The sequence below is a fragment of the Hakea prostrata genome, chromosome 2, assembly GCF_041222555.1.
Source record: "Hakea prostrata isolate BN-2017 chromosome 2, UWA_Hpros_2, whole genome shotgun sequence".
Lineage (NCBI taxonomy): Eukaryota > Viridiplantae > Streptophyta > Magnoliopsida > Proteales > Proteaceae > Hakea > Hakea prostrata.
This window is the reverse complement of record NC_142601.1, coordinates 48041837-48054450: the sequence shown is the minus strand read 5'-3', so window position 1 is coordinate 48054450 and position 12614 is coordinate 48041837. Positions and strand designations below refer to the sequence as shown.

The 12614-nt window shown below is 35.7% G+C and overlaps 1 protein-coding gene across 3 annotated transcripts in view; it reads left to right on the top strand.

Annotated features, from left to right (window-relative positions):
• The window catches only part of LOC149024572 (AMP deaminase-like), a 38768-nt gene extending 33954 nt beyond the window's left edge, over positions 1 to 4814 (top strand). For 2 of the 3 annotated variants that reach the window (XM_089144810.1, XM_089144808.1), the window contains 8 exons: positions 1979 to 2131; positions 2894 to 2947; positions 3022 to 3132; positions 3245 to 3418; positions 3534 to 3614; positions 3876 to 3974; positions 4082 to 4190; positions 4500 to 4814. In XM_089144810.1, the coding sequence (XP_089000936.1) occupies positions 1979 to 2131; positions 2894 to 2947; positions 3022 to 3132; positions 3245 to 3418; positions 3534 to 3614; positions 3876 to 3974; positions 4082 to 4150 (741 nt within the window). In that variant the 3' untranslated portion in view covers positions 4151 to 4190; positions 4500 to 4814. The remainder of the gene's footprint in view (positions 1 to 1978; positions 2132 to 2893; positions 2948 to 3021; positions 3133 to 3244; positions 3419 to 3533; positions 3615 to 3875; positions 3975 to 4081; positions 4191 to 4499) is intronic. The other variant, XM_089144809.1, reaches the window with a different exon arrangement.
• Positions 4815 to 12614: the final 7800 nt, after the last annotated feature.

The window sequence follows — 12614 nt, the reverse complement described above, 5'->3', positions numbered from 1 at the left end:
AAAGTGTTCCTAGAGCGTTAATTTGGCAAGTACTAGAGAAAAGAAGTGTTGTAAGTAAATATGTAGATATAATTAAGGATATGTATGATAGTTCAGTGACAAGTGTAAGAACAGTAAGGGGACAAAGTAATGAATTCCCAATTACAGTTGGGCCATATCAAGGATCAACTCTAAGCCCATATTTCTTTGCACTTGTAATGGACGAATTAACTAAAGACATTCAAGATGAAGTCCCTTGGTGTATGCTTTTTGTTGATGATATTGTGTTGATTGATGAGACTCAAGTGGTGATTAATACCAAGTTAGAATCATGGAGAGTAGCTTTGGAATCAAAAGGCTTTAAACTAAGTAGAACGAAGACAGAATATCTAGTTTGTAACTTTAGTCATGATCAGGCAGACAATGAGGTGGTGATACTTGACGATAAGAAGATTCCTCAGAATGATTGTTTTAGGTACCTAGGTTCAATCATAAGTAAAAGAGGTGATTTAGAGCGTGATGTCTCCCAAAGAATTAAAATAGGGTGGATGAAGTGGAGAGGTGCGTCTGGGGTCTTGTGTGATTGGCGCATTCCATTAAAGCTTAAAAGAAAATTTTATAAGACCGTTGTCTGACCAGCTATGATGTACGGTGTGGAGTGTTGGGTTGTTAAAAAGAATCATATAGATAAACTCAGTGTAGCAGAAATGAGGATGCTAAGATGGACGAGTGGCAAAACTAGGATGGATAAGATAAGGAATGATCATATTAGAGTTGGTTTGGGAGTTGCTCCCATAAGTGATAAGCTTCGAGAAAGTCGTTTGAGGTGGCACGGCCACGTTCAACAGAGACCTATAAATGCCCCTGTACGGAGAAGTGATATAATCCAGATTGAAGGAACTAGAAGAGCTAGGAGTAGACCTAAGATAACCTTAAGAGAAGTGGTGAGAAAGGATATTCATAGCTTAGGCCTTGTATCTAGCATGGCTTTGAACGGAACTGATTGGAAGGCAAGAATCCATGTAGCCGACCCCATTTAGTTGGGACAAGGCTTATTGTTGTTGTTGTTGTTGTAAGGTTACACACTATATATTCTCAATCTTGTTCTACTTATTTTCAAACCTTTTGATTTGAAGGTTGCCCTCCAGAAATAAACTTTGGTATTAATCCCTGTTTCTGTCTCTTCTTCCAAAACAATGTCATTTGCAAAGATCATACACCACGGGATCTCACCTTGTATGCCTCTAGTTAAGTCAACAATTAGCACAGACGATAAGGGAGTAAAGGGGGCTGTGGCCTCCAAATACCTTTTGATCTCTATGGATCCCATATGTTTTAACCTTAGACAAATATTTAAAGAAAATAAACTATTTGAAGGCCAAGTCCAGCCTCTTATTTATTTTTATTTTTTTTGGGTTGGGGGGGGGGTGTTGGGAACCTATTAAGGAGGTTATCTCGAGGCTATCAGCGAGACACTGTTGAGTACAGACCTTACCCTATCTAAAGCCTTTACTAGATCAAGCAAATTAATGGTTATATCATCTGTAGAATTTCTAATTTCTGGGTGGAGAACTGTTGAGGATACTAAATAAGATTTACTTTGTTTGCATCTTGAACAATTTAAGTGAAGGGAAAAACCTGAAAATTTGTGCTTTGGTTAGGCGGCTGACCTTGGGCTCTGATCCTTGGATCTGCAAAATCCAGACATCGATTTGTGTTTCATTCCATTTGATGTCGGGACAAAAAAGGGTAGTACCTCCAAGTTTCATGTAGATTGAACTAGCGATGAGAGAGATCAGTATATAAGAAGAGAAGTGGATTCGCTTTCAAAAGTTGCAGGTTTGCAGGGTATGAGGTTTCGATGGTTTAGAAGATTTTTATTTATTTATTATTATTTTTTAATGTAGTTACATTCATATCTTTCATCCATAGTTTCATATTGGTAGACCACTATTTATTAGATATAATAGTCAGTTACTGATGTTATTTGATTTTTCAGGTTGTTGGGTTAGATTTGGTGGACGATGAAAGTAAATCTGAAAGACAACCAGCAAAACACATGCCAACACCAGCTCAGTGGACCAACAAATTTAATCCTGCTTTCTCATACTATGTATACTACTGTTATGCTAACCTTTACACCCTAAATAAGGTATGTTATCTAGAACTTACTGTTTTTTAATATTTAGGGTGTTTTCTAGAACTTACAGATTTTTTAATTTATTTACTATTATTCTTTTTAAATGGCGGAGATTGTGGTTACTATTCTTTCTTTGGTGGATGACAAATAAAAATAGGGTCAGATATGGATCATCTCTTCCTATGGCCATTGGCATACATACATGTGGTTTGGGACCTTTTCTGCTGCTTTCAGCCAGATCCCACATGTTCATATTTTGACATCATTGAAAATAGTGACCCCATTTAAATGAAATGATATGATATTTCTTCCTGAAATGACTGTTCTTCCTTCTTTAGCTGTTTTACACTGTGTCCACCTTACATACATAGGTTCTCAAGAAGTTTTCTGGATTTGTTCCTGCATTTGTTACCCCATTTCATTTGAAAACTTCGTATAAAAATGTCTTAATAGAAGGGTAATCCTAAGTAGTGTTGGTTTTAATATTTGTGCTCTCTTTTCTTAAAATGTAGGGGGATTGTCATTTTTGAATAGGAAGGAGTATCATTACAATCATTTAATCTTATTTTCCTCAAATATCCTGTGTTGGATCAATTGAATTCTTTCTCTCTGGTTGGGCACAAATGCATGCCTTTGCTTTTTTGCAATTCCGACATGGTGGGACATCTTCTACCAGTGACTTGAGTAGCCACTACTAATGATGCAATTATTTCTGTATGAGCTGATCTACTTCAATTGAAATGTGTGACATTTGTAATTAATCTTTTTTATCAGCTTCGTGAATCAAAGGGGATGACAACAATGAAATTTCGACCACATTCAGGAGAGGTAACTCTTGATAGTTCGGCATAAAAATTTGTTTAATCACATAAGGATGTGTCTCATTGAGCTGTTATTTTCAGGCTGGTGACATTGATCATCTTGCTGCAACTTTTCTTACGGCTCACAATATTGCTCATGGAATAACTATGGAAAAGTCTCCTGTCCTACAATATCTGTATTATCTTGCACAGGTAATAGAGAAGATAAAGGGGAGATTGAACGCTGACATTTATTTCATGTTATTTGGAAGACTTATGGCTTCAGAATATTTCATTGCCTCTGATGACATTTTTCATTGATCAGATTGGGCTGGCAATGTCTCCTCTATGCAACAATTCCTTGTTTCTAAAATATCATCAGAACCCTTTTCGGAAGTTTTTCCGTCGGGGCCTCAATGTCTCTCTTTCAACAGATGATCCTCTACAATTTCACTTAACAAATGAACCCTTGGTGGAAGAATATGGTACAGCAGCTTCTGTGAGTCCCTTTCCTCTTTTTTCTCTTCTTTTTTTTTTTTTTTAAATTTTTTATTCTTTTATTGGAAATAGATGTTATTCTTTTTATTCATGGGTACTAATCATTTCACTTACAGCAATGGGAATTAAGTTCGTGTGATTTGTGTGAGATTGCTCGTAATTCAGTATACCAATCAGGGTTTTCACATGCACGAAAGGTAAATTAATTAGACCTTACTGCCTTCGTTACATATGAAGTTACTGATCGAAAAACGTTAAAAATAATATGAAGTAAGTTTTTTTTTTTTTTTTTGTGGGTGAATTACACAAAACATAAATTGCATTGCAAGTGCCTACGAATTTGAGATATTAGAAAAGCTTATTGATCGGTTACAAGTTTAAATATGATGCTTTTTCTTTTCAAGTTGAGTTCCAAACTTTCTGACAAGAGTTTTTGAGCTCTTGATGTCTTGTGTCAGTCACATTGGCTTGGGAACTCATACTACAAGAGAGGCCATGATGGAAATGATATTTACAAAACAAATGTGCCTCATATCCGGGTGGAATTTCGTGAAATGGTATGTGGTCAACTTTGGCACTGTGTATATTGTGATGGATCGTTCATCTCAGAACAGAAAATAATATGAAGTAAGTTTCAATGACTACATGGGTTATGCCAATGCAGATCTGGAGAGAGGAAATGCAACAGGTTTACCTGGGAAAGGCCAATATTCCAAGAGTAGTGTATCAGTGAAGTCATATGCACCATTCTTCCATGATTATTCTCTCTCCTGGTAAGACCTTCATTAGCTTCTTTAGGTTATCCTGCCATTCTTTTTAAATTGCTTGTCACAGAAGGATTTATAGTGCCATTCTATGATCTCACTGAGATCCTTTTCCCCCATTTTTTGGTTGTGTGAAACAATTTAGTGTTATACCTAAATGATACGATCCTTCGGTTTAGTTACATTGTTATAGATTGGTGGGACCTTGTTATTTGCTTTTTTTGATATAATTCAACCAAATGGATGGCACTACAGAGATTATTCAAACTGCTAAGTTTTAACAGCATCCATTCTTCGCCTACATCTTTATATCTGCAGGTTTGGGAGGTGGAAGTCCTGAACCCTTTTCATCTTACTTGCCACTGCATTTCCAGGTGATATACAAATTGACTGGCAATCTTGGAGGTGCTAAAGAGGGAGAGAAGTTGCAAATGATTGTCTCCTTGATGAATTGTTACCTGAACCTTACCTTACCCATATGCTTTTGTACCCCAATTTTTTAATCTTGTAAATAGGAGTATTACTGTATCTATCTATGAGGACTGTGACTCAAGATTATATGCGGTTTTTAGTAGGGAGTAGTTGGCAAATGACATGTAATGCATGTTCCAGTACTTGTTAAGTAATATAACTATCTACCAAAAAAAAAAAAAACTCTCTTGCACCCTTGAAAAAGGTTTTATTAATAGTTTTATACGTTGATTAGGTATATATTAAATTAGAATAATAAAAAATATAAAATTCTAAATATTAACATTAAATTGTGTTTCAATGACTTAGTGATTTAACATGATTATTACCATGTTATTTTCATATATTAGGTGGTTCAAATTGAACCACACGTTAGATTCAAAATTAACAAAAGGTTACATTAGATGCATTCTTTCGATTATATGTAATTATATATGATTATATATGATTCGAATTGGAACAAGGAAATTTAGGGCTATCAAGGATAGTGACAGGGTGAACCCACTCCAACTCAATCCTATTAATTAGGGACAACCATGACAGGAATGAGCTTGGTTTGGTTAGTTAGGGCTTGGGGTCAGGGACATGAAATTTAGACCCTGAATTAGGGTTAGGGTTAAAATGGACTTAGCTAAGAACATGGAAGGCTAGGATTGGGATTGCAAAAATGCAACCATGGTGTCCATCTTGTGCTTGCCGACATATTTGGATCGAAATTTCGAGTGCTCGCTGATGTGGGGTGATCTCGAAACCCCCGGCGGACATCGATTATTTAATTTTCGGCGATATATCGCCAACTTCTCGGCGATATACTGCCGACGGTCGAAAAAGTCGACATGTCGCCTCTGCTTTGATGCTCTGCGGCTCTGCCTGACGAGGTATGTCGGTGGTTATCGTCACCGTCCCACGCAAGAAATAGAAGATCCACGATAGAGAAGACACTGCCGTGAGCCCAAATACACCCGAAACAAGAAACCCCATCAGCACTATTCCGATGACGAACGCTGCAGGGACCAAAATAGGACTGAAGATCACAAACAATGGTGTTATCAAAGCTAAACCGATGATGGTGATGGTCAAGGTTATACCGGCCAAGGTGAGCAGAAAACTGCCAATGGGGAAGACCGTGATGAACACTGACTAGAGGTAGAAGGACTCTTCTCAAGAATGCGAGTCTTGACTCTTGATGCCTTGGCTGATATATCTTGGCACCCAAGTCGACGACGACGACACCCAAATCTCTCGCATCCAACTTCCAAGTTCCAACATCAACACAGAATTCACTCCACTCCACTCCAGGGCCAGGGCAGCTCTCTTCGATTTTCTCGCTCTGGGTCTCTCTTTCTGTATTTCTCTCTTTTGGCTTTTGAATCTGAGTTTTTGAAAGAACTCAAGAAGACGATGGCATTAAAAAATAGATTTTTTTGGTAAAAGTTGAAAAGTGATTGATTGTTGCTTGTTTTGTTGCCACGATCTTTTGTTTAATAAAATATAAATTAAAGGTAAAGGCATTTAATGCCACTGACACACCACTCAGTATACTGAAATGAAAATTTTCTTTTGGTTACAAATTTGCAAGTTTCAAACACAAGTCGGGCGACATGTCGCCCGTGGATCCCACGTGCCACGGCCACGCACACACGCCACCGGCGGCATCCGTGGAACCTTGGTTGCAACCCTATTGTCCATGTTTGCTTGCAAAGATTTGGATCAACCAGAAATCAAACTCCACAATCACCATATATACCAAGTTTAGACATGCAGAGTATAAGGACTCCTTTTCTTTTTCTCAAGTTTATAAATTTAGTCAAAGTCTAGGGTTGGAAAAGGGACGGGGTGAGGCGGGCTTTTTCAGACCCAATCACAAACCTAAAGGCTTATAGGTAAGTTCATTATTACCCATAACCCCACTTCCAAGTCCACTATCCCATGCAAACTGTAAATGACTAAGCCTATGATATGTATGCATAATACAATCAATTTTACTTTTTGCAATGATACATAATGAATGGCTAGGGAGCGCAGGATGGAGCGGATACACAGTAATGGTCATCTTTAGTATTATAGTAATGGAAAAATGGACAATGCAAATGAAATAGAGGCGATTTTGGTGACAATTCTCGAAAGGGAGTGGAAAATGCTACATTAATGAATATTGAGATCAACGAAATATGGTGCAATATTCCTGAGTTGTTAAACTTTTTGCCTGTACCCGCTATACCTTGGCCTCTTCGTAGTATTAATAGTCTAGTTGCAGTGAGTGCTATAACAAAAATTGTTAAACTTTCTAACTTTGAATACCCCAGCTCCAGGAAGTATATGTTAATCTAGCTAAGTATAAAGCAAACAGTTCAAATGATAGGTTGGAATCACAACCTCTAGGTTGTAATTGCTTTTAATTAAGTATTTCAGTTAAAAAATAATAAAAAAAAGGGTTCATTATTACCCTAATCCTAATTTAGGGCCTAAAATCCTTATCCCTAACTCTAAGTCCTAACAAGACAAGCTCACCCCTCTCCCACCCTAATGTCCCTAACCCAATTGGGATGGAACAAATTGACCATATCCCTGTCCCTATGTCATTGTCCTTGTCCTTAATTGGCCTTGACCATAGCATTAGAATAGCAACTTTAATATTAAAATTATCTTAACGAAGTTGAAATTGAGTTGCCATATTAAACAATGATACTTCCAAAATCCATAATTATATTAATTTAAAATATAAAAAAAAAAAAAAAAATCCAAGCTATTATTATTAAATATAATAGATAATATCTTATAGAACTTCCCTAATCTCGCCCCTTGTTCAATCTAAACTTTTTTATATAAATTAAAATAACCAATAATAACTTCCAAGCTTTTCAATATCCTTGATAAATTTGACATCAATAATATCTCTATATGAATAATTACTAAAAATAACTCTTATAATTTAACCTATTGTAAAATTTGTATTACCTGGTATATTAAAAGGTAAAGAAGCAATATGATTTTCAAAAATTATGTTAAATCTTATAAAAAAGAAAAAGAAATCTATATTTATTGTCTTGCCCCGAAAAACCAGGGTCATGATTACGATTATAATTAGGAATGAGTCGGGCCGGGCTAGGCGGGATAAACACTAATCCCATATAAAAGCATGTACTTCTCTTTCGTGGCAAATCTTTTCATGTCCTTCTATTTATTTGAAATGCCTTGAGTTTTCTATTATTTATTAATTTTTTACCTATTTTTTATTGGGTATTTTTGATATTTTGATTATTAATAGAAAATTAATATTTCTTACTTTTAGAAAAACTTCTTAAAAATACTTAAAAAGGAAAATCTTCTCCTAAATCCTACCCTCACTCCAAGATTTTGTTTCCATTTTCCTATTATAGTTTAATCACCTCCCAAATCCTTTTACTGTTGACCAAAATTAAGGTTTGTTTCCTTTTATTTTATTTAGTAATTGCTTCAAAATTTTCTTTTTGGTAGAAGTAGTAATTGCTTAAATGGTAATGCAATATAGTGTCAATAAGAATGTTGTATTATTTTAGAATATGGTCATTTTTGTAATAATGTAACCGAAAATGGTAAAGTTTTCTTATTCTTGCAAAAATAGAATAAGAAAAGGAATACCATAATATCTGATATTTTTTGAAAAGGCAATACAATTTTTGTGCAAAAAAAAAAAAAGGAAAGAAAGTAAAATATGATTTTTTATTAAGATTTTTTTTTAATTTTTTTTTTAGAATTAGTAATTACTTAAATGGTAATGGAATATAGTTTGAATAGGAATCTTGGTGTTGTTGTAGAATATGATATATTTTCTTAATAATGTAATGAAGTATGAAAAAAAATTTCATTCTTACCCCGGAAAAAAAAAAAGAATATTGTAATATCTTATACTTTTTGAAAAGGCAATACGATTTTGGTAAAAAAGGCACTAAAATATGAATTTTTTTTTTTTTTTTTTGGTATGCTTTTTATTAAGATATCATCCTTTTCACTCCCTTTTACTTAAAAAAAAGGAGAAAAGAAAATTTCTTTTGTTCCCTACCCATACACCACCAGAGATGACAGTTTCTCCAATGGATCGCCAGAGAAGCAATTCTACCTAGAGCACGACGTCAGCAAGGATGAGATTCTTGAAGATTTCGGTACAGGTTCACTTCTTCTCCTTCGGTCTTCACTGATTCATTGTTTCTTCTGTACTGTTGCTTATACTTGTTGTTCATCCATTACATAGAAATTTATATGTGCCATTGTTTATTATGTGCATCCTAGGAATAACGTTGTGTTCTATGCAAGCCACGAACTAAAAGAGGAAGTGTTGAATATATTACAAGGAGGATAGAGAACAACGCTCGGAAGAACTATGGTATCTATAGAGGTGGTAAAGAAACGAAACCATTTTTTCCATCTAACAATTAAATTTGGGGATTCCAATAAACCTATTGGATGTTTTAATTCTTTACAGCTTACTACTTATCAGTGAGTAAGTTGCATTTCCTTTTTAGAGTCTCAAATCTCTATTGTTCTTAACTGACAGCAATCATATCCTCTCTGATATATTTATTGACTTAATTTTTAGCTTTAGATCGATATCAATAGAGGATATCTTTGTTAATATCGAACAATGAGAAAATGTTTTCGTTTAGGCTTTATTTGTTCGTATGATAATTTTTAGGTTTGCAGATGTTTATTTCCTCAATTCTTGTTCAAAATTGTTAATCACACATTTTGATTGTAATTGCATTGTTTTTTTACCATTCTAGATCGCTGGGAGTTGATCATCTCGAATTTTAGACTTCTTTCCTTGAGTTCTACCAATTTATTTTATTTTGTTTGATCCGTCTATGTAATTGGAATAGTTTTATTTTTATCAATTTAGCATAATTTTTTCCTTGCTTAATTTTTTGGTAGGTTAATGTTTGGTTGGAAATTTGGAGCATTTTATTAATTATTTGAAATATTGAGAAAAACTTATGATCATGGGTTTATTCAAGTAGGTGCTTAGTAACACATATCTTTTATTCCCTATCCATACACCACCATGTGAGCCTCACTCTAATCTCTGCCAACTCTAATCTCCGCCATGCTCTCAGATTTGACGATAATGAGGTGAAGGACTATTTGGTGACAAGAGTTTCTCTAATGGGTCACTAAAGATGAATGTTCCCAGAGAAGCAACTTTGCCTAGAGCATGGATTAGCAAGGAAGTTCTTGTTGTTCATTTCTTCTCTTTCAATCTTCACTAATTCATTGTTTCTTATGTATTGTTATTTTCCAGATTCTGAATGCTTGCTTAAGTTTTCATTGCTTGAATAATTTGCTTCAATGGAATTCCTAGGTTGATGCTTTGAATTTGGTACTAAGAAGGATGCGTCTCAACTGAAGTTATTATTAGAAAAATCTGCAAAGTGAAGTAAAAAATGTGACTCTCTATTGCATGTTTTGCATATAGTTTAGTCTCCAATTTTGTTTCTTAAACTGTTTGTCATATATTTGTTGAAAATATGATCCTAATAAAAGGCGTTTTAATTGCAATATTTTATTCCAAAAATTTGAACTGATGGCAGAGTACATGTTTGATTTTCCAATTGGAAGGGGTTTCTTACATAGGTCCTACTGATTATAAGTATGTAAAGCATTGACTTTTTACCATCTAATAAGTAACCATGCTCAATCATTTTTTATTATTTTTTCTACAGAGGAAACTGGTTGATGAATCAATAGCTTCCCTTCAAATTATTGTTTTTCTTGCTTATTTTTGTGGATTTTTACATTTTCGAGTCATGATCTTTCACTTGAATAATTTCATATGTTGCCTATTCCTGAAAGGTATTTGTCTTCAAATATTTTGGTATAAACTTTCTTATAAATTATTTCTTAGGCTGTTGTTTTCATGTATCGTCTTGAATGTCATGATTGAGTTATGTTTCATTCTTTTCTTCCCTAAAGCTTCATGAGGCCATTGCTCATGAAGGGTCTCAAGATTTCAAAAAAGGCACCATAATCCAAGAACCATCTACAACATGTGCACTCAAAAGCCCCCTCTTGATTATTCCCATTAGCTTTATAACTAGTACATTGAATCCTTCAAATAATGCATTACTTAAATGATGTACTTTTCCCCCTGATATGGAGAAAATAAAATCGAACTGGGTTCATCCTTGGTTTGACCCTCGACCCCGGTCGGGACGAAAGGAATCGACTCGCTTCCGAGCGGGCCAGGTTCAAAAGATAGCTTGCTGAGGAAGTAAACTAACTCAGTAACAAGCACGCCCTAATCTGCTATGTTCGGGATAGACTAATCGTCAAAGAGACGGGTAGCAGCACTTGCGGCAGATGCTTATCGCTATTATATGGATAACTACCACAAAACAGTCGTATCGACGAAGGAGTTATCTATTAGCCAAACCTAATACGGATCTATCCATTAAGATCTGATGGCTATCCAAAGAAGGCTCAAATACATCCAATGAAGGAGATTCGAAGGTACACTCTATATAAGACATAACCTACCCACAAGGTAGGAGGACATATACAATTTGAATCGTATTCTCGTTATTCATTCCTTAGCTCTGTGATCAAGCAGAGTCGTTTATGATTAAGTTCATCAACTAACTTAGCCTTCGGAGGTGGACTCCCGATCCCAGCGGTCGGGCCACATCTGGATGTTCGTTTTGCAGATCATACGCAGGAGATCTAAGGGCTGAGCAGATTTTGGACGCATCACCCCCCAACTTTTTGATTCTATGAAATCCATGTATTTCATTGGAAAACCTATTGTGTAACTTCCTCTTCTCCAAGCCACAAGGAGAATGCATAGAATACCAAAACTCGATCAATCTTCTCTAACTTGCATAGATCTAAGGTTCTCTCTTAGTCTCTCTATCTCCAACTCACATACAACAAAGAGTCTTTTAGATCTTCTTAATCAAAAGTGAGTTTCTCAACTAATATTGTATCAAATTTCAAGGTCTCCATGAACCTATTTTTAGCTTCTTTTGTTTTAAGGTTAACATAGAAGTCTGAAAGATTTCAGCAATGAGATTTGCCTCCCTTTACAATCTTTATTTATCTTAGGGCAAGAGCACCCTCTTCAATCTTTGTTCATGGGCAAGAGCACCCAACCAATCTTTGTTCATGGGCAAGAGTGCCCAAAATCAATTCTAATCTACCTAGACTAGAATTGGAGACAAATTAATACAATAGATGGTTAGAGATTACCTAACAAGGGGTGTGACACTTTACTCCTTGTGTAAGTGTGATGCAATGAGGAATGAACGCCCAAATGCTATGATTTGTGCCACCAATAACCTTCCAATAAAAAGTCTTCAATCACCTCAAGCTTTGCTCCAATGAGCTTGCTTAAACACCTTGGTATGTTCTTCAAGGGTGGAGTAAGGGTGAGAGGCAAAACAAGTGTTTTCTTGTAATTTGAGAGCTTGAGATTGCTTTGGGGAGTAGTTGATCAAGTGTGAGGTTCAAGCTCTAAAATGGGGTATGGGCTTATATAAATGGCCTTTGAGTGCCTTAGCCCAACCCCCAACGGATAGAAACCGGATAGATTTTAGTCCAAATTTTAGTCCAGACGGACATCCATCTGACTCAGACGGACATCCGTCTGAAAATATAGCCGTTTGAAAAATATAGCCATTGTAGATTTTTTACCAGAAGGATGACCAATAGGGTTAATGAGTCCGTAGTCCGAGTTGGTCGGTGCCATAGGATACGATGACTCTAGTGGGAAGGATACCGGAAAGGTTCGCGAGAGGCGAGGAATGGAAGTATCTAATCCTAACTTGATATAACTAAGTAGATGACTTGCATTGGCCTAAGAATAACCCTGACATGCGCCAGTACTCATACCAATAGTGGTGAGGGATAGTGTTGACCTAAAACCCAGCATGGAATGTCCGAGAGGGATGTAGGACCCAATTACCACTGGAAAACCCAAGATACCGAGATTGT